The sequence below is a fragment of the Phoxinus phoxinus genome, assembly GCF_949152265.1.
Source record: "Phoxinus phoxinus genome assembly, chromosome: 25".
Taxonomy (NCBI): Eukaryota; Metazoa; Chordata; class Actinopteri; order Cypriniformes; family Leuciscidae; genus Phoxinus; species Phoxinus phoxinus.
Genome location: NC_136900.1, coordinates 19,029,567 through 19,052,620, shown reverse-complemented (window position 1 = coordinate 19,052,620; position 23,054 = coordinate 19,029,567). Strand labels below are relative to the sequence as shown.

At 37.3% G+C, this 23,054-nt stretch overlaps 1 protein-coding gene across 10 annotated transcripts in view; it reads left to right on the top strand.

Annotated features, from left to right (window-relative positions):
* Positions 1 to 23,054, top strand: part of cadps2 (Ca++-dependent secretion activator 2) — a 134,340-nt gene that overhangs the window by 77,742 nt on the left and 33,544 nt on the right. For all 10 annotated transcript variants that reach the window (XR_013796524.1, XR_013796525.1, XR_013796526.1 and 7 more), the window contains exons 9-14: positions 866 to 932; positions 1,332 to 1,440; positions 2,178 to 2,384; positions 5,381 to 5,517; positions 12,325 to 12,512; positions 21,690 to 21,791. Coding sequence is in view for 6 of the 10 variants with exons in the window: in XM_079603803.1 (XP_079459929.1) it covers positions 866 to 932; positions 1,332 to 1,440; positions 2,178 to 2,384; positions 5,381 to 5,517; positions 12,325 to 12,512; positions 21,690 to 21,791 (810 nt within the window). In the remaining 4 variants the exon portion in view is untranslated. The remainder of the gene's footprint in view (positions 1 to 865; positions 933 to 1,331; positions 1,441 to 2,177; positions 2,385 to 5,380; positions 5,518 to 12,324; positions 12,513 to 21,689; positions 21,792 to 23,054) is intronic.

The window sequence follows — 23,054 nt, the reverse complement described above, 5'->3', positions numbered from 1 at the left end:
GTTAAGTTCACATAACTTAATTTTTTCAATTACGCGTTAAGTTTATTACTTTTTTAAGTTAAGTCAACTGATCACTTTTTACAGTGCAGTGTTGTGTTTTATGGTATTATAATTTATAATACAACCATGTCGCGTTCATTTCTTGATGTGTGAAATTAAATAGTCTGAATTAATCATGTCAAACATTTTAAAGCTCTACTATTGCAGCTCTTTTCCACCCGCTGACTGGTTTTTATCTACACTACTGATTGTAAAACATAAACTTTTTCATTATAATCAAACAAATGTTGTGTATTTTTAGAACATTATTATTATTTATCTGACGCGGAGTGAGCGAAGTCGGCTGGAAAGTGCCTGCGTTCACCCGGAGGTCGTCCTGCCCACCGTTTGCCGGCCATTGTTGTCGTCTAAATGGGATCATGTGTATCAGAAAGGTGTCGGGGAGTGAGCTGAAAATCACTTTCACAAGTGGATGATTACCTCTGCCACATGTTAACCCGGATTGGCCCGCTTCCATGCACTCGTTGCTCTCTCAACCTTGACTGGAGTTTTGTGTGTGTGTGTGTGTGTGTCCATTTATGAAGAATTGATTTCACCTCACCCATATTTCTGCACACATCCTTCTTTTTTGTTATATTTTCAAGAATGTGTGTTAATCAATAGCCTTCGATTCTCCGTCATTCAGCGAACATGATAGAATTCAGGCTTTTGGGAATTAATGAATGGCAGCAACTAAACTCCATAAACTTCCTATATGGGTTTTATACCTTGGCTTGATGATTATGGTCTTTTTAACATGATTCTTTTTTCCTCATGTCAATTCGATTTCTCCATGACACTCATCATAATGTGTTTTTCTATGTAGGTATCTTTACGCTTTAGGCCAGCGAGTGTGGAAGCGATGGAAGAGGAGATATTTTGTGCTTGTTCAGGTGGGTTGACATCCTAATTACTTCTTTATATTTAAATTTAATTCATTTGTTGTGGGGAAAAGCACTTATTTGTAACGGTTCCCATGCGTTTTGTGTTTACTTATAGATAGAGAAAAGAAAACTAATTTTGGTATCATTTGAATCATCAGGTTCTCTTGTTTAATTTAATGTATAACACACACACACAAAGAGCGAGAAATATGGCTTTCTGTTGGCGTAAACATTTACATAATATTTTTTTAAGATTTAGTACATTTGATTAGAATGACACAATTCATCCATGCACAAAATGTAAAAATTCCATGTTTTCTTCTTTTTTTAATTTCTATTTTTTTTGTTACAAAATGTAGGGCAAAAATGTTCCAATGATCTCCTCTCTCTGTGTCTTCTGTTGTTCAGGTGAGTCAGTACACATTTGCCATGTGCAGTTTCCGGGAGAAGAAGTCCGAGCCGCATGAGCTGATGCAGTTGGACGGGTATACGGTAGATTACTCCGATCCGCAGCCAGGTACACACACACACACACACGCTTCAACACTAACCAGTTATCTAGGAACTCAGTCCAATGCTTCTGTGCGCAGTTACTTATTTCAAAATTGGACGAATAATCATAATTACAGTAAATTTCAGTGAGCCCTGTCTTAAATTTGAATTTTACATTACAAATAAATAAATGACGTGGGTTATGAAGTATTGAAGAAAACCAGAATCTGTTTAATTACAGAGAACGAAATAAGGGGGAAACAGCATTTATAGATTCAGAATATTCTGTAATAATAATAATGTGCCAATTTATATGTAAAAATAAAATATATATATTATAAATATTTACAGTGTAATATGTTGTAGATTACAGCTAGATGTTTATAGCATATTTTATATGCATATTTTATAATATTTAAATAATATATTTTAGATTTATCGTCTTATTTTCTAATTATAAAAAAAATCTCTACAGCATTCTTATGTGAGACAATAATGGCCAAATAATTGAGATGTTTTTCATGGTATACTGTATAAAAATGCATTTATTAATTTGTTATATTTTTACGTTTATCAGAGTATAACATAGTTTTTCTTTTGAGATCAGCATCAAATAAACGAAACTCATAGCGAGACATTATGTGTGTAGTAGAAGCATAAATTGAGCAATAAAAACACACGTATATCAGTGTTTCTTAGCGGAGTGTTGTTGAATTGACTGATACGGATCAATTTGCAACTACAACAACAACATCTCTGCAGGTCTTCAGGGGGGGAGAGCGTTCTTCAGCGCTGTCCGAGAAGGTGATCAGGTGGTATTCGCCAGCAATGACGATCAGGACCGCGCTCTTTGGGTCCAGGCCATGTACCGCGCCACAGGCCAATCCTATAAACCGCTAGCGCCCGCCCAGAACCAGCAGAACTGCAGAGGAGGAAACGCCCAAAAAGATGCCCCTGTGTCCTTACTCAGTACGTCATCTTTTATTCATCTCTCAGATGCTAATATGATCTTAATCACTAATCATCTTCAAATTACATTCTGCTTGATTTCAGACACGTCAATGTTTTTTTTTTTAATGCTCAAATTTAAAACCTCCTAAGGTTGCTAAACGAATGTGTGAAAATGAAGAGAAAGTGGGCTCTTTTTCTGCCACCTTCAGCTGTCCCCTCGTGAATGGACTTTGAAATCGGAGGTTGTGGTGGCCAGCCATCGATCCATTGGGCCGCTGCACAGACACAGTCTAAACAAATGTCAGCGGGGGGCTTGAATAACCCAAACACTGCTGCTGAGTGAAAGGAGGAACCTTTACACAACTGAAACGCTACAGTTTGCTCACTTCCAACAAACAGAGAGTGAGCCGAATGAGGTTTATATCATTATCTCTCCTGAAGAACCGCTCTGAGAGCTACAGGGCATTCATTTAGTGCAGAAGTGCTAAGGAACATGCCTTAAAACTAGATACAATCTCATCTGGTCATATGTATGAAATCACTGTAAAGCATCTTTTTTTTATGAGCATTAATTATAAACTTAAAAAATGGCTTTTGAGTTATGAATAAAGTGTCTTCCTGAAGCCTGCATCAGCACTCGACTTCACAAGTGGCGCTATCCTTGCAAGCACCGCCATTTGAGTTTCATAAACCATTTTTCAAGGTCTCCCTGGACCTCATACACAGTCATTTTTCGATGCATCTTTTAATATCTCCGAAATTGGATGCAAAAGGCACCTCGAGTGATGGCGAGTGCCTGTCGGATCACGGAAACAGCATTATTGTCTGTTCTTACCGTGCGAATACCATTGAAGCCACTGATAACTGTGGTATTCGGCCAATTAAAAGGTCATGCATACTTTCAGAAATACTTCTGACAGATTGAATTTTATCGTGTGTTGAAAACGAATTTCAAAATGCCATCCAACGAATTCACCTAAAACTCAAAAATCCAGACCTATTTGATGCCTGTTAACAAAATCCAGCGTGTTTCGCTCCACGAGTCCGTGAAGTTATTAACTCGCCCTGACATTGGACTTCCTATCATTGATTGATTCGCACAGATCTCAGCATTGAGCTGTCTCACTGCCTTATACTCAACAGTGACCGGCGTCCTCTCATAGACAGATCTGTGTTTTACGTCAAAGGCTCGGGTTTCATATCCAAGCGTGTGAACACCGATGTCCTGTCCTGCTTCATTAGTCTTCCCAACCCTGGCTGGTTTCACTTGAAGCGACCCGCCAGGCCGTACCTGCGATATCGCAGTTGATACCTGTCATAAAGCTCCCCGTCCTCCTTGTCGGGAGATGTCAGATGGATGTGACTGCTGACGTGACTCCTGGACCGGGAAGCACACGAGGCACGTTCCCGGCCCCTTCAGCTGGGATTAAACACGACGCACCCCCTCCGCTCTGACTCCGTCCACTTGTCCGTGGACAAAAGCGGTAACTTAAAGTTGACACGGATCAATGTGCTGCTCCTGTCAAACCCGATCCGTCAGACTCGCAACGTGGATCAATACCACGTCTCGCTCCTCTTTATCTCCTTTTGTCTCTTTTCTGTCGCTTTCTCGATGTTATGAATGTAAAATGACCTACATCGAATTAAAAGGGACGGACAATGGGGCCGACTCTTGTCGATTGGAGATCGTACTTCTGCTCACCCAACAAGTGATGTTTTTTTTTTTTGGGGGGGGGGGGGGGGGGGGACCAACAAATGCCCACACTGCTTCCAGGCACGTACGGGGCTTTTTCCCCATCAATATGAAGTCGTTGGCATGCCAGAAATGGCAGCGTTAATAAAAGCAATCACTAATGCTCGTCTCAAGAAGGTGCCGCTGGCCATGGAGGCGTCAGGAGATGCGTCTCAAAAGCCTTGGTCTTTTGTGGTCCTTGAGAAGCGAAGGCCCTCGCTCCGCACATGTGGGCTCTCAACACGCCGCCAGCGAGTGTTAGGCTTTTCACAGACCTCCCATTAGCCCATTTTGAGGACGCTTGTGAAAGGACTGGAAATGAACTTGGGCACACTTTTAGTGCTTTCTCCTGCTTTTTCTGCCTCGCGTCTTTCTTTCCTCTCCCTCTTTCTCTGACTTGCCCTGACCCCTCGGCCTCTTTGCATCATGCCCAACGTGTCGGCTTTTTTTTTGTCTCCCTTCTTCTCCCGCATTCAATTTCCTCGTGTCAGGAAGTCTGAATGCAAACGGGACAAACCGTCAGCGAACGTGCGCCCGCGTTCCTCCTAATTACAGCGCTCTCACAAAGGTGCGCTCCTTTTACTCAAGGTCGAGACTCAATCAGCGCGGTCTGAACGAGTGACATCACTTTCATACAACTCACCTGTCTTCACCAGCCAGCGGAAAAATAGCTTTAAGTGCTCGGGAGTCACGCGTTATTGTTTATATGCTGTTTCCACACAACGTTTAATGCGCTAAAGATCAGGACATTCAGCCCATCGTAGCTTAGCGAACATCTGCCCTTTATTTTAAAAGGCTGAATGCCGGTTTGAATGCGAGGGGTGTTCGATTGATAAATTAGAGCACTTTGGTGCCGATATTTATGTGGGCATGTGGACAAAGTGCTAATATTTTACAGCAGTTTACAACGCTTCCCTAGCGCCTGCCAGTTTTCGCAGCTGAAATGTGGAAAACTGAGTTTCACAGCGTAGCTTTGGCCAAAAGAGGTGAAATGCAAACACTCGGGATGTGTACGAAGAGGGAGACTGTGTAACCAAACACAGATTTTGGTCTTTTACACAGCGCTGCAAGGTGTGAACCGTCACAGTGAATAGTAGTACGTATAAAATTCTTTGAAATATACATTTTTTCCCCCTTTTTCTCTAATGAATGTCTTCATGTATTAACAGCACGTACGGGCATTAACTGGCCATCTCTTATGGTGGGGATAAGATTCCCAGCACAAAACGGCCCCGTATGCCAGCGCGTGCCAGACTTCTGACTGTGTGTGTTTCTGGCACAGGTCTGGAGAAGACTCAGAGACAGGGAGTGGAGGAGCTCATCTCTGCCATGCCCTGCAACTTCGACCACACCAGCCTGTTCTTCGTCCTGCAGAAACACACGCTCACACATCGCATGAACGACTCCTTTTCCTGCCTGGTGAGCTGAGAGAGAGCACAAATCTGTGTGTTGTTATTTGAATACTCACACATATTATATGATGTGTTTTTATTAGCGGGTCCTCTGAACAATTCTGGTTACTCTATGGCTCCTAATGTATTTTTAGGACTTGAGAAAGAAATATTTGGGGGGAAATTGGCGAGTGATGATATAATTTGCAGCATAAATGTAAAAAATTAAGCTGTATGTGTTTCACTCCTTAAAAAAATATTTTTTGGGGGAATCAATTGGGCTACACTGGTTGTATTGTATGTTTTTGATTCGTTGAAAATAACCAGTTCATACAAGTAATTCATTTGGATGGTGGACTACTATGGTTGTGTTGGATGTTTTTGATTCACTTATAAGAACTGACTCAAGAACCATTCATTTAGCAGTCAGATGGACTACTCTAGTAGCGCTGAATGGTTTTGATTCGCTAAAATGACCAGGAACTGTTTGGAATATATTGGTAGTGGTTTTAAATGACTGAAAATAACTTATTGGTAAGAATCATTCGTCTGGGATTCGATTGGGTAGCGCTGTATGTTTTTGATTTACTAAAACGAGCCGACGTATAAGGATAATTTATTCAGGAATTGCTTGGACTTTGCTGGTAGTGATGAATAGTTTTGATTCACTAAAAAGAATCGGCTCATATGAGTCATTTGTTCAGAAGTCAGACTACACTGGTTGTTTTGAGTGGTTTTGATTCACTAAAATGAACTGGCATATAAGAATAATTAGTTCAGAATTTATTAGACTTCACTGGTTGTGCTGTACGGCTTTGATTTACAAAAAAAAAAAAAAACTGATTCATAAGAATAAATTGGGTTCTGTCTGTTTTAAAATGAGAACTGCAAAATTAGCATAAAGTCTGTTGATTCTATTTGTGCCTGCTCGTAAGTGAGTGTGTGATGTGTTGGTGAAAGTATAATAGAGGAGGGCTTTATATTGTATGACTGGAGGGGAGGGATGTAGCCCTCCGGCTGAGTGAGGGCTCACGGTTAAGACAGGGATAAACACTTCCAATCAATACAACCCAAATAGGAAAACCATCCACTTGCATCCCGTCTCCTCCATTTACTGCCTTGAATAAAAGATCCCTGCTGGGACTGAGTTAGTATGTTTATGCCTGTGTGCGTGTGATGAAATTGGAACAGGCGTTAGGAACATATGCGGGTAAATAGTCCACAATGGACTACAAGTTGGGTGGAGGTACACATCCAATGATGCAAATTAATAATTTAGTTATATATATATATATATATATATATATATATATATATATATGCAGGAAAAAATATATATAATATAAATACATTTTTTTTTTTACCATTTGCTATTAACACCCTCACTGACTCAACATTCCCCCCCCCCCCCCCCCTCTCTCTCTTTTCGTCCCCATTGTCGCCCCATACCTGCTCCGAGTGAGCACCTTCTGTTTTCCATTCAGCTTCTGAATGACTCTGTCTGCGTTTGGCTCTTTGTAAAGACTCCCCAGCCTTTGTTCAAACTTCTGTGTTCAGCTAAAAGGGAGTCACAAAAGCCACCTGAATGTGCTGCTTTTCCCATGCCTTCTGGGATGCGACATCTGTGGGGGAGTGGGCCTGTTTTCAGGGAAACGAACGGAGGGGGAACGGATTTTTCAGTTCCACATGCATACTATATGATTGACTATAAGATGTGTCTTATATAGACTATATGTAAATAGAATCAAAACAGACTTCAGTCCTCTCTATCTTTGGATTCAGATGAGGTTTTTTCACTGTAAACCCTAATGCTCAAAATACTTAATTGGTTTGAGTAGGACAAACTTAAATTAAACTAATCAGTTCAGTCAAATTAACTTTTATGAGTATTTAGCACTTTCTTTTTCTTTCAAGTTCACAGAACTGATATATTTTAATTATATCATTGTTTTGAGTTTTATGAAATTATTTATTTTAATTTAGACAAACTTAAGTTTAACTGAAATGGCTGGGATGTCTATTTCCCAGCATGCTTTGCCGATGGCACTCGAAAGGGAGAGTAAATGCTAAAATTAAGTGTAAGATAATGTTTTTTTTTGTGCCAGACTAATGTTAAGTGGGAAAATTAAGTTAATATTGGTTTTAGGATAGTTACCATCATAGTGACAAGTGGTGCATTCAGCTTGATTTGAGAGCAATTCTTACCTTGTTGCGCTCATACAGCAAGTGCCTCTATAACATACAATATGTTAGCAAATTAGAATGTTAGTGGACTAGCTTGTTAAAGCTAACTAATTTTATACTAATAAAAGTGTTCACATTGAGATTACATGAAAGCTTTAAGTTACTTGTATGAATTGGTGTACTCATACATTTTAATAGTTCTTAAATTGAAATGTTAAAGTACAAAATAAAGATCTGCTAGTTCTGCTTACTTAAACTTTGAATTTCAGAACTTAAAAAATTTGAGGTAATTGATTGCCTTAAATGTTTTGAGTTCTGCCAACTTATTCGGGTGTACAGTGTAGGATTGCAAGTAATGAAGTCCGATCCGTTTGTTCAGACAGTTTATGCAATAAATGTTTACCTGCATCAGTTGCTATTGTAATGTAAGCACGTTCACTTTTATGGCATTACAAATTTGTCAAAAAGCGACTTGAAATCCAATCCTAACAAAAAAATCTGGTTTTAATCTGATTTCACATTTGGGATCATCGAAAACGTCAATGTTGTGTGTGTGTATTTATATATATATATATATATATAAACTTTTTTTATGTGTTCGATTCAGTATGATCCCAAATGTGGTGTGAAATCAGATTTTGATAGATAGATAGATAGATAGATAGATAGATAGATAGATAGATAGATAGATAGATAGATAGATAGATAGATAGATAGATAGATAGATAGATAGATAGATAGTATATTATATTATATTACATATATATTATTATATTATATAGACTATATTAGCCTTCAAGTCTCAGATTTTCAAGCTTACTCCAAAAAAAAAAAAAACTCACAATCAATACAAGTGGCCTGAAGGGAAATCAATAAGTGATGCTGTTGTAAAGGCTCAACTTTTTTTTGCGTCAGCTGTCGTTTGATACAGGGATTAGGTTCAGTGAGCTGTTGGTGATTCAAAGACCAATATTTGGATTTTCTTTCCTCGTAACTACAGAGAATGCGAACACTAGATTCATTGGACTGTGTGTGCATCCTCAGAAGTGACTCCAAAAAAAAAAAAAGTGTATATTTGCAATCAAAAAGTTCAGGCTGTGAATGTGTCCTCAAATTAGGGACAGTGATGAGCAGTCATGCTCCAACCTTAATATAATTACTCACATCTCCTTCACCCTCCATCCCATAATCACACACTTTCCCTGTGACACACTCCTCCATGCTTGCCCTTATTAACAAGCCATAATGGCCTATAGATGGTCCATAAAAAGCTTTCTATTACTGTCAGTTACTGGAGGAAATAAAGTGATTCAAGCCTTGACCACACGAGACCCATATGAATCCAGCAGGAGAAGCTGTTGACTTATTAGTTTTTGTTTTTTCAATTATATTAAAATAAATGTGTTTTTTTGAAGGTCTGAGGTGTGAATTTTCTAAAGTTTTGGCATTTTAGGGTGCTAGCGACAGACACACAAGTTTAGCCGAGAGCTAAATGTGCTGAAAAAGCCCTAATATTTAAATGAAGTCATTAGTTTCAGTGCAAACATGCTTCTTTTTATATAAATTGCAATATAAAAAAAAAAAAAAAAAAAATGTACGTGTGTGTGGACTATATATATTCAAATCATATAATATAAACTATTTTAAAAATGCATTTCTTTTTTTATCCTTTACTGATTTAGAAAATCCAGTTTATCATACATAACTTATATTTGTTTTTCTTAGTGAACTTTTCTAGTGAACTGGTTTTGTCGTCCACAAGCAAGGTTTTGTCGTCAGTCTCCGTGTGTGTGTGTGTGTGTGTGTGTGTGTGTGTGTGTGTGTGTGTGTGTGTGTGTGTGTGTGTGTGTGTGTGTGTGTGTGTGAGCCAGACTGGGCCGTGTTGGTTAGGATGATGCTGCTGCCGTCTCAGTCGGTCGTTAGCGGTTAATTGAGCGGTAGGAGCCAAGACACGAGCAGGCCATCTGTTTGCCAGAGTGGAACATCTTGTGGCACTCGGCTCGGCGCTGGGCCACCGTGCCTCAGCCCTGAATGGTGCAATATTAATAGATCTGACCAAGACGGGAAGAGACGGACTGTGACAAAGAAGAAAGTTGAAGGGGGGAAAAGTGGAAAGAAGGGCGGTTGCTCAGGCCCTAAATGTGTTTTTTTTATTTTATAAAAAATATATATTTTTGCTGGGCCAGTTGGGAAAGAAGTTGGCTCCATAAAATTATTTTTATCTAGCTTTTTTTAATTATTTACATTTTAATTAAGTGTGTTTTTGCACATCACAAGTTATTATTGAGATTCAAATTTAAGGGTCCAAACTTTATTTATTTTTAATGGTCATAATTTTACATTATTTTTATTGGGCTCTGTCCATATGACAATGGGATTATTTAGCATTTTATTGCATGTGGGTCATTGTGTCACTTGCATCATCATCATATATGAGATTTTAAAAATATATATATATATTTTAAGTTTAGATGCTTAAAACAAATATTTTTCGCAGTTGTATATCAAACTGATTATTGGAGTATGTTTTACAAGAAAAAGGCTATTTCAGTCTTTTACGTTTAATTCAACGTGTTACATGGCAGTTCTTTGTAATTATTTGTGAAATATATAGCAGTATCTGAGTGACGATTGTTTCTACACCAATATAAAAATAAATAAAAATACTCCACATATGCATCAAGTTCTGGAAGAAAAAAAGCCCTCCTAGATAAACTTCTGATGACAAATTTTCCCCAGAGGTCAAAGTTGTCAGAAAGCTCGACAGATGTTTCCTTTTAGTAGATAGTTTGTATGTCTATAAAGTTACCGGCCAACTGGTGAGTAACTCCGGTTTATTTACTCACCAAAGCCAATTTTTACTCAAAATTGAGAGTTTATGCATATGACTGTGGGAAACCATACTTTTGAGATTGCAAGATTGGATGCTTCTTGTGTAACACCTCATGCACACACTGATTTCATATAGTATCTGTAAATATTGAAAGGTTTGAAAGGCGTCTGGCTGTCATATAAGCACTTAACCGACATTTAGAGTAATGCAAATAGCAACAGAGCGGGTTTGCATAGGTCAGACAGACCGTTTGACGAAGAGACAGAGCTATCAAGTGCACGCATCTCAAAATACACCGTGCATCAGCTTTGTTGGAATCGTGCGTCACCGGACTTTAATGAAGCTTGCTGTCTTTGCTCCTGACGGGAGGTCAGAGGGTCTCGGTATCTCGCGTGCGACGGTCCCTCGTGACTGCCGGTCTCCTGTGAACGTCTCAGACATCGCAGTCCTCCTTGATTCGCGGCCCTCCGCACCGTCGTGGGCGAGCGGCCCCCTCAAAGTGTTAATTTGCTAACGTTCCTTCAGAGAAGGCGTCTTAATTAAGTTTGTAAGATTCATGCCTAATTTAGTTATTATGTGAGGGATGAATGAGCTAATGAATGCAACAGGAGCCTCACGGCGATCTCCGCCCGCCTGCATTACGTGTGACTTTTCTGCCTATGAATTAATTGTTTGCACTTAACCTTGCACTCGTTTGTTTAAATGTTGAAAATAGACGGGGTGTTTTTAACAAATTTTTTTTTTTGGAAGAGCTCGTCTCGCACGCTGCGGTTTGGTTTTGTGTGTGTGTGTGTGTGTGTGTGTGTGTGTGTGTGTGTGTGTGTGTGTGTCTTGGCGTGAAATGAGAGGCGTGCTGAAATTAGACACTTCGAGTTCAATTAGCGTAGCAGTTTTGTCGAGGAGAAACTAGGTACGGGTGTACGTTTGACGAATGACTTCACGGAGGTCCTGCTGTGGTCATTTTTAAAAAACTTTTTCTTCACTGTTTACTGTGGTACTTGTTGCTTTTGGCCTTCAGATACAGAACATGTGTATGTTTTATGCCTTTATTAGGTGACATGTATCTAAAGTCCAAAAATAAACACTCACCAAATGCAAGTGCACTTAATCATACGTTTTTTTTTTCTGTGAGAATGATGCTGATGTAGGCTATGATGTGAGCGAATCAAATGAAAGACATGCTGTGCAAATGTTTATTAAAGAAAAATGTTATATACAGCTGGATATTTAGGAGTATTATTGAAATGTATAAATATACATACATTATACACATGACATGTATACATACATTATACACATGTATACATACATACATACATACATACATACATACATACTTACATAGATGCATACATACACATGATCCTCCAGAAATCATACTATGATTTAGTGCTCAACTATATTTGGTACTCAATTAAAAATAATGGTTCTTATAATAATTGTTGAAATGAAAACAGTTGTTGTTGCTTAACATTTTTGTAGAAACTAATCGTTTTTTTTCTTTAGGATTCTTTTATGAATAGAAAGTTCAAAAGAACAGCATTTATTTGATATAAATCTGTCACTTTTAATCAATGCTATGTTCCGTTGCTCTACGTTATGTTATGTTACGTGTTACGCTATGTGTTGTTATGTTACGTTACGTGTTACGTTACATTATGTGTTGTTATGTTATGTTACGTTATGTCATATTAGATAAACATTTCTGAAGCATTTGGCTGAAAAAGATTGTACTCTGGTCAGGAATGGCTGAGATCAGCTAATTTCATGTTCATATTAAATGTGTTTTATTCTCATCATGTGCCTTTGCGTTTGCAGGGTTGGTTCAGCCCGGGTCAGGTGTTTGTTCTGGATGAGTACTGCGCTCGATACGGGGTGAGGGGCTGTCATCGTCACCTCTGTTACCTGAAAGACCTGATGGATTTCTCGGATAACAACGCCCTTGTGGACCCCACCCTCCTGCACTACAGCTATGCCTTTTGTGCCTCACATGTCCACGGAAACAGGTATTACAATATGTTTTTGTTATTTTGCGCACATTTTCATTTACATTTATGGATTTGGCAGATACTTTTATCCAAAATTATACACATTTTTGTTATCAGTTCTTGCTTTCCATGGGAATCGAACTCATGACCATATCAGTGCCATGCTGTACTGTTTGAGCTACAGAAGGGCTGAAGTCTTTCTGAATTTTAATACAATTAACTAAGTGTATATGTATAAACATATACAATAATTTTTTTCAAATATTGCTTTATTTGTAAAATATTAAATTGACTATATATATACATCACATTTTTATCCAATTAATCACAAATTAATCACACTTCAAATATGGCTGATAAATTACCCCCAAAAGATAATATAAAGTCATTGTTGTCTTAAATGAGAAAAGCGTCAAATATATATTACAAAAATTACTTTAGAAGGGATTTTTTATTTGATTCAACATAGAATTTGTTGCACATAAACGTTTAGGTTACAACAGCCATTTTTTTCAGAAGCTGCATCTGAATCATTGGTATTTAGATATATTTACAGATCATTTATTGCAGCTCAGAGGTGGCATGTATGCATTTACGCTACAATTACAATTGCATAAATTATTTCATGAGATTAATGGGTTTTTAATGGATATTAAAGGGAAAATTCATCCTAAAATTTTAATTCTGTCATTTACTCTCCATGTTCAAACTTGTATGACTCTCTTTCTTCTGAATTTGAAAAATGTCTCAGTAATATATATGTATATATACAGATAATTATATTTCAGATGGGATAGTAGATTTTTCTTTTTTATATATGCAATTGTAAAATAATTTTTAGTATACATTTACACATTTTATTGATGCCGATATTTTATTTTTGTTCATGGTCATGGGGAAAGTAAAACAAAAATTAAATAAAACTGACAACGTGTGAAAAATGGTCTCTTATCACTATATATAACAACAAGCACTTTAGCAATGCCCTATAGCCCTTTCAAACAGCAAGGAACATTTGGTTTCCCAGGAGGTTGTGCATTTTGAATTCTCACGTATTAAGTGTTTGAAATCAAGGATTTCATTTGTGTTTGACAAATGAGAAGTCCCACATGTTTGATAGATCACAAAAAGGAAGAAAAAACACACACTCAGAATGGCTTTTGTCCGCACATAATGGGTGGGCATACAAAAGGAACGAGAAGACAGAAGAAATACTTTAATCACTCGGGAGGCGCTCAGCGTGGCAGCCATGTTCAGCATCACTCAAAGAGAGACTGAGAGCGTCTGCTTGGCAAATTAATTAATGTTTCTCTATTATCTCAAAACGCAAAGCAATTAAACCGTAATTACAGAGTCCACTTGTGCTCCTTCTATATTTTAATAATTTCTCTTTGATAAGGCCTCTGAGGATCAGAATTTTATACGAGCTTGTTTGCCGTAATTGATTATGCGAATTATTGATGGTTTGACATTACTTAAAGACTAAAATAGGCTTGCGTTAGCGGTAAGAGGACTGACTGCAGCTCGTGGTATGAGCAATGTCCCTTGTCCACTTGTTGGCGAAGTCCTTTGTGTTCGCGTGTACTGAAAGCTGTTGGTTTCCCACTTACCTCGAATCACCCGTCAATTGACTGATTAGATGTTAAATACACACGGATGTGCTCCTTCTCTTTGATGGCTAATTTAGTCAATTAGGAACAGTAATGATTAGCCTCTCAAGATAATCATCAGTTACAAATGAGGAAAATTGGCATGAGTAGCTTTTTGTTGGAGGGGGGTGTTGTTTGAATAATGACAGTTCAGGCGTGCAGTCGTGTGGAGAGTGTGTTCATGGAATATATCGAATGTTTGTGCTGCTATTACTTTGGTACTTTGCTACTACCCATGGCCATAATTCAATGACTTTATGCAGTCCTGGTCAGAATTATTGGCACCCTTGGTAAATATGAACAAAGAAGCCTGTGGAAATGAATCTGTATTGTTAATCCTTTTGATTTTTTAATAAAAAAAACAATCACAAAAGTCGAACCTTTCATTGACGTAAAAAAAAAGAAGAAAATGGGGGGAAAATCTCTAATGTGTTTCTCTAATATATTGGCCACAATTAATGACACCCTTTTATTCCATACCACCTTTTGCCAAGATAACAGCTCTGAGTTTTCTCCCATAATGCCTGATGAGTTTGGAGAACACCTGAAGATCATCTCTCCAGATCCTTCAGATTCCCAGGGCTGCGTTCCAGTCCACTTTTGCAGACACTTGCAAACTTCCCTTAGCACTTCCCCTCAGGGGAATCCCTGCCGCCATTTTGAAGTGCGTTCCACTTCGTGAAGTAGACGAGGGAAGTTTATTTTGACCGAGGGAGCGAGTCTACTTCTTCAGGCAGCTCCATATACCACAATGCAACACGATTGCCGCATTTTTCTGAATGCTGTATGATATCGCCTAGTGTTATGTAATAAAGGCTTGATTTATTCATTTATTTCGTTTCATTTTCTTAACAATTAAAATGCTGCATGTGTTTATCCAGTCTAATCGAAGTGTGTGTCTCTCCCCCGACTTTCCCAACAAAAATCCCGCCCCCTCTCAGCAAATACATAAAACTGACATTACTGAGCTATATGCGTTTAAAAGTAGCCTATTAAAATGGTACAATGGCATTGCTCAGTTCAACGTGTTCATAGAAAATTGTGTCTATATAAATTACAAAGGTTTAATTGGCATCTAAAGATTTAGCAGAGGCTGTCAGGTTTTGATTTTTTGATTTTTTTCCAGGACCTCCAGCAGAAAAATAGGCCCACAACATTAAAGATCCAGCGGTATATTTAACCGTGGGCATGGGGTGCTTTTTATCCCATCTGTTAGTTCAAAACCATCAGTTTTTTTGAAGTTCCAGTCGGGTCTGACAACTGAATATGCTGGAGTTTGTTTTTGGAGGAGAGCAGAGCATTTTTCTTGAAATCCTCCCAAACAACTTGTGGTATTGTTGGTGCTGTTTGAATTTTTTATTTTATTTTTAGTATTTATTTCTTAGGCTTTCTGACCCCAAGACTCGCCGTGCATTGGGACGATATAGACACACGTCCTCTTCCAGGCAGATTCGTAACATCTTTAGTTGATTGGAACTTCTTAATTATTGCCCTGACGGTGGAAATGTAAATTGTCAATGCTTTACCTCTTGTCTTACAGTCGCTTTCTATTTTGTGAAGCTCAACAATCTTTTGCTGCACATCAGAACTATATTCTCAGAACTATATTCAAAGGGAATTTGGCCTTTGTGTATCCTCATATTTATGAAACAAGAAGTTACAGTTTCATGCTCCTAGTCGCCCTGGTGTGCTAAAAGAACAAATTAAATATCAATGGGAATATGCTTGAGATATAAATATGTGATATTTTACTCATAAGAATTTCTAGGGTTGCCAATAATTGTGGCCAATTGGTGTTTTGGAGAAAAACATTTATTTTCACTTTCAATTGTTTTACTTCAATGAAAGATTAAGGATAAACAGTGCAGATTTATTTTCCAAGCTTTCTTTGATAATATTTATCAAGGTCGCCCATTATTCTGACCAGATCTGTACATGTATTCAGTGTTGGATGTATTAAAGGAAATCCAATAGTGCACCAGTTAAGCATTGTTGTTCAGAAGAATGAAAAAAATGATCTTTTCTTTTGATATTCCTTTCAAAGTACATGACAACACAGTACAAGTAATGTGTAACTAGTAAAGTAAAGCATTACCTATATATTTACAACAAAATGTTTGAGTTGTCCCCATGTTGAGAGAAATCATGAGCAAGTGCGGAGGCGTTGTGTGAACATGTTACTTTACTTCTAGACTAAATGTAAGCATGCATTTACTCATCTCACTTTTTATTAGCCAATGTCTTTGCTGCTGACCATCGATGATTCAATTCAACCATACTAATAAGCAAAAATGACTTTAGATAGACATCATATTTGTTTCACTATTGTTGAACTTTCTTCTCTTGCATCTTATTTTCATCTAATGTGAAGATTATTTTGTGCACAGCTAGAAAATAACGTCAGCCTTAACCCTGGTCCAGAGAACCTCTCATCTTCCGCTCAACTGATCTAATGCGTCAGTCAATAACTCGAGGAACAGTTATGACAGTAAGCCTTTCTGACGGTGAGTGTGCAGCTTAAAACCTGTGAAGATTGTTGCCATCTTCTTTATCTTCACTACTGATCTTGCACCCACCGACTCCAAGAGCACAACAGAGACCACACACTTTTTCTTCAGTCTTGGGTTTGGGAATTCATTTTCACTGTAGGGATTATTATTTTATTTTTTTAAATGGATCAATAAAGAGTTGTAAGCCGAGTTATATCAGTGGGTCAGACGGGCCAAGTAATAAAGAAATAACATTCCATTTAAATGTGGATGAGATAAACCATTAATGATGGAAATATTAACGTGTTTAAAGCTTCATTTTTTTTTTGTCAGGCACTAATTTGCAGACTACGCAGTTGCAGGGTAAAGCCGTGTGAAACGCCTGGCTATTAAGGGAATGTAATTTAGCCAAAGAAGAATTTTTACTTAATTACTTAATGTTAATTGAACAGCAGCCGACTTCAGTGTAATACGCTATCATATCATCAGCTTAACACTGAGAATTAGAATGATTGTAATGTGACGAACGGGTGCGGATATCTAAACCGGAGAAAATCCTATGGCGGGTGGATGATTTGTTTTTACCGGCGTATTCGGGTGATGACCCGTGCATCTCTACCGTGTGTTCACTGTGTATTCGGACTACAATCACATGAAATAGTGAAAATTATGTAATTAAATAAAAATATTGTATATAAAAAATATTTTGTATGATAAACAATATATTGTATATAACTATATATCGTTTTTCTAACAATTTTATTTCACAATATTATGGTATTTATATTTCTAAAAATATTTTTATATATCTTTTTTTTTTTTAGGGCTGGGCAACAAATAAATCGCGACTAATCACCAAGGTAAAAGTTTGTGTTTACATGCATAATATATGTGTGTACGGTGTATAATTATTTTTGTATATATAAATACACACACATGCATGTATATTTAAGAAAAATATGTTATTTATATATAAAATATTTATATATAATATAAATTATGTATATATATATATACAGTGTATACATATATTTGTCATCAGTGTATGCAAATATTTCTTAAATATATACATGCATATGTGTGTATTTATATATACAAAATAATTATACACCGTACACACACATATATTATGTAAACACAAACTTTTATCTTGGATGTGATTAATCGCGATTAATCGTTGCCCAGCACTACATTTTTAGAAAATATATTATTATTTAAATTATGTATTTAACATTTAATTAATGTTAATTTAAACATTTATTATCATACATTTTTTACACAAATATGTAGGCCTATTGTTTTGAAATTTTTTACGTTTTTTTACAGAAACATTTTGTAATATAATATTTATTATAAAAAATATATTTTTTTAAAAATCTACATTTTCCACAACAAAATTTAATGTTATTATCATTACAAAGATATTTTGCAGCAATAGCTAAAAAACATTTTTATGCAAATTAATGCATTCATTTTTGTTTTTATAGTAACAGCAACTTCTCTGATTGTTGGATATCTCTTCAGGATTATGGGTAGTGAAGTCTGGCTAATAAATGCAATTTTGACCGTTGAAATCAAGCTGACTCATGGCATCTACTGAAGCATATCATTTATCATAACTGGTTGATATTAAGAAGATCAATTGTTCAATTGTGATGTGAAACGAAACCATTGAGTCTGTAAGCTCTTCGATAGGTGTGTTAACCGAGACTCCTTTCAGACATGTTTGTCAGTGCAAACATCCTTGTGGCACATTTCAGTCGGTGTCGCCTGTGTTTGACTGACAGATGCACCCTGGGCTCGACGAGGCTTGAGACTTGGAAGCAAGTACGCGAGAGCAAACGGACAGGTGTGTGAGATGGACTGGCGAGGGCGGACTGACAGCGACGAGAGTGACAGTAATCACAAGCTAACCTCTTTCTCACCTGTCAGTCTTTCTCTCCTCTCTCGCCTGTCCGTCATGCTTGGCTGCCCCATGTGACAAGAGTATTTACCAGTCGGCACAATCAGTTACTCACTGTAAACATGACACACATCCAGATCCTCACCCTTTGGATTGTCACTTCTGTCTTGTCCATTGGGTCTTGATTTGATCGGATATACACCAACCCATCTGTCATTGAGTCCATTTGTATACTCTTGTGAAAACTGAACCAATATGAGATGCTGAAGTACACGAGTAAATGACGTGCTTCACTCTCAAACCAGTAGCTCATATATTTGCTTAAATTGCCATCTGCATTATTTTACAATCACACTTAGCCATCTCGGGATATCAATTTTATTTCGATATATATTGTGTAGCCCTAGTAGCCAAGACTGAACTCTTGCAAACGCACAGCTTTGAAACTAACAACCAACTTCTTGGAGATGTTGGCACGGCCAGACTTTCCCAAGACTCCTGCCGCTGTTTAACCCTCTTTAACGGGCCCCCGGACAGGTCAACGCTTCACTCGCCTCAGACACACTCGCTTCATCAGGCGCGAACAATAAGTCGTCCCCCTAACAGGGCAGCACACTGCACCCGCTCCCCCTAGGACTGCCAAACATGAGGCAGCGCTGCGTGAGGTGGAGGGGAACAACACCTTCACTGGGCTTTCTGCACATTTGAGTTCCTTCACTTTGAAATCAAGCATCTCGGAGCTTGTTTTGATTGTGTACTTATTTTATAAATCTTACTGTTTCATTTATGGTTTTGCAGACATTCATAGTCATACCAAGCAACTTAGAATAATATGTGCCGGTCAAGGTTGTTGGTGTGTGTGTGTGCGTGTGTGTGTGTGTGTGTGTGCGTGTGTGTGTGTGTGCGTGTGTGTGTGTGTGTGCGTGTGTGTGTGTGCGTGTGTGTGTGTGCGTGTGTGTGTTTTTTTTGAATTAGACAATTTTGTCATTCATAATTGTGTGTATATATATACTAAATTATAAATATTTAAATATATAAAATATTTGTTTTTTAAATATAACATTTTAATTTGTACATTTATTATTGTTGAATTGATTATTTGTTTTATTTATTATGATACATAAATGTATTTACTTTTATAAAAGGGTAGTTTATTTTACAAAGAATATGCATTATATTATATTATATTGTATAATAATTGTAATAATATTGTATCATTTATATACATCAAATATTTTAAAAATCTAAAAGCGCGCACACACACACACACACACACACACACATATATATTTTATTATTATTATTTTCCACATTTTTTCAGCAAATATTAGTTTCATTGTACACAACATGCACAAAGTTTTGCAATAATAGCTGCAAATGATATAGGTATTAGAATTATACAGGAAAATAATGGCATAATTGGCAAAATATATTGATTAGTTTGTCATTTTCAACTCTTTCTTATACCAATACTATAATATGTCATTCATCCAGTTTCTACAAAACGTCATCTATGTTATTTGAGGTGCAGAAAATTTACGACCAAATATCACAGAAAATTAAATGTTAACATTTTGCAAGGTATAAAACGTACACGCACATGATCAACACGACATACAGCGACGGTTCCATCAACTGGCCCCAAATTCTCTCACGTTGGCCCCCGGCCAGTGGGACGTCCTTATCACAGAGCCCTGAATAATGATAGCAAAAGTGATGCCTTCCTCAGCACACACCACTAATAGCGTCGTGTTATGTAAGGTAGAATTGGATGTGTTTCAAGGTTTGAAGGATTCGTTTAGCATTAGTCAAGTCAATGGGAGGATGTGTGAATTGTGAGAGACTTAATTACTGACTGAAGTCGCAGGGCTTTGGTAGTCGTAGGTTTTGGTGATGTTCTGGGAGCTACAAACAAGCAAAGACTTTAAACCAGTGATTCTCCCTCATGCGAACAGTTCAATTCCCAGGCCTCTTGTTAGAAGCAGTTAAACTAAGAGGCCTTCCTTAAGAACTAATGAGCCTACACAGTACGACAGACAAAGACACTGAGATTAAAGGGTCGATGTTGAGTTTATACACTCCTTAGCCTTTACCATAATGCAAAAAGGAGCTTTCTTTTTTTTTTCTTTTTTTTCATTTGTAGGTGCTGATCTCACCCCCCTGCTCGCGCATACACATCTTCTGCCGCTCTTCACACTCCCTCTTTGTGTTCTCTCGGGATTAGCTGGCTCTTGTCAAAAAGAAAAGGCGGATTTCATTTAATGGAGAGAGGGATTTGCAGAACAGACAGGTTTACAAGTTGCCTTCACCTCTGCGTGTAAGGAAAGCGCTTTCTCTACAGGGCTAAGCTGTGCCATTCAGAAAGTGTGGAGGGTTTGGATAGCAAGACACAATGGCTTCTAACTAAACTGCCCATTGTCTACAGTTAAAAACTGAAGTTTGGAATGATTACTTTAGTGCTTAAAGTGCAATTGTGCAATACTTAGTGGTTGAACATATGCCGGCTACATTTGATTATTGCAGTTACGAGGTATTTAAGTTTAAATCTGTGACTGATAAATAGTAGATGATTGATGCAATAATTTCATCCTAAATACAATAAATATAAAATAATGTTTAGGACATAATACAAATTTCATTCAAAATAAAAGAATGTCTGATCTATTAAATTTGATTTAAAATCTATTTTATTCAATTACTTTTTGAATAATTTGTAGTCTTTTTTTATTTTTATAAACATCTTATTCATTGGTCTCATATCTTCGATTATTGTGAACATTTTTTAATTATTAAACAAATATTAAATGGATAAAAAAATATACAAAATCCACAAGATTTATTGAAAATATTTATTTTATTTTAAATGTGTGATTATTTTAAGATATTTCCAGTCGCTTTCCCTCTTGCATTACCTTGATATGATTCACCAAGGATACGTTTATTTTGATCTTCTTTTATTGAAGAGTTTTGGATTGCAAAGCCCTGCTGAAGCATTGTTCAGTTCAGCTGGAATAATTGTGAAACTTACAAATCTCTTTGAAAAATCTTTTGATTTATGAAGTTGAAGCACAGGATCCAAGGGCGTTTGGAATGAAAGAACAGGTGTTGTAAAGAATAAAACGGAAAATTGAATGTTTCCTCCTTGTTTTGGCAGACCGGATGGCATGGGCACTGTTACAGAACAGGAGAAGGAGGAGTTTGAGGAGATCAGGAGCAGATTGTTGACTTTATTGGAGAAGCAGATCACACATTTCAGGTAAGATGAGCTGCCACATCCACTTAATCTTAATAATGTACATCCATTTATTAAGATAACTAATCTACAGTCAAACCAAAATAGATTCGGACTCCTTCAACATTTCTCACATTATCACAGTTTATTTGCTATAGTTTAGAAAATGGTAATACAATATGACAAGAACTAGTCGATATTTCTCTGGTTTTGGCCATCCTTCTGTTAGGCTGTTAAATTTTAGTGCACATTTAGATAATACCAATTTAGGTCAACAAATTACAAAGCAATGCTTAATTTTGTTCAGTCTGGTGTAAAAATGTCGCATTAGCTATTAAAGAAAAAACACTTCAGCGAAACATGGTCAGATCAAAGTATCTGAAGTTTTGGTCCCAAATTTTTACTGGTAGTCCACTCTATCAATCATTTTTGGGTATAATGTCACAGTTTACTTTATTTTGCTATCCTCACTTACTTAAATGAACTATGTCCTGCACCCACTTAGCCTGACTTCGTCATACACATACTCTAGGCAGAATGTGAGTCTGATACTGCTCTATAGGGCTTTGATTATGAGGCGTGTCTTAACCGAAACAGCAATAAAAAAAACCTCTGCACTCAATTGGATAGACCTACAACCAATCAGAGCAACGCAGTAAGTGACGTATGTTGAGCAACGCATAGTTGTCACGCACGCTGGAAGTAGTAGTAAATTAATGAGTGTAAACGATCTTTGCCGTTGTTGTCAAAATAATTTAAGAATTTGCGGAGTACTTACAAGTTCTCCGTTTAGGATTAGATCTCGACAATAAAGCAAATAAATCTTCTCGCATTTGTCGGACCGGTCTCAACTTTATAGCACGGTTGCAACGCGACTTGACTGATTTTAAAAAATGGAAAGACGACGAAAGAGAGCAGGCTGAAGAAGCGTGTTCATCTGAGGCTTCAGAGAAAAGAGATCGTGAGCGCATCCCTTCCATTGGTTTTCATTGCGTCCTATCTTCTTAGTGACCATCGGAGCCAGCGGATAAATTAAACTTTTGCCAAATCCCGTAGGAAGGACGGCAAACACATCTTTCCGATCGACAAATGCCTTGATTGCGGTTCTCTGTTCGTCTTTTAAAATTAATGCGCTGTCGATTTATTTTATAACAGACACAATAGCGGAATCTAAACATCTCAATTCTCCAGCTGCAGTCATCGTTGTTGAAAACCAATTCAACCCAACCACTCTTTGATGACGTGTTGATTACATAACCGCAGATCATCTGTCCATCATCGATTAAA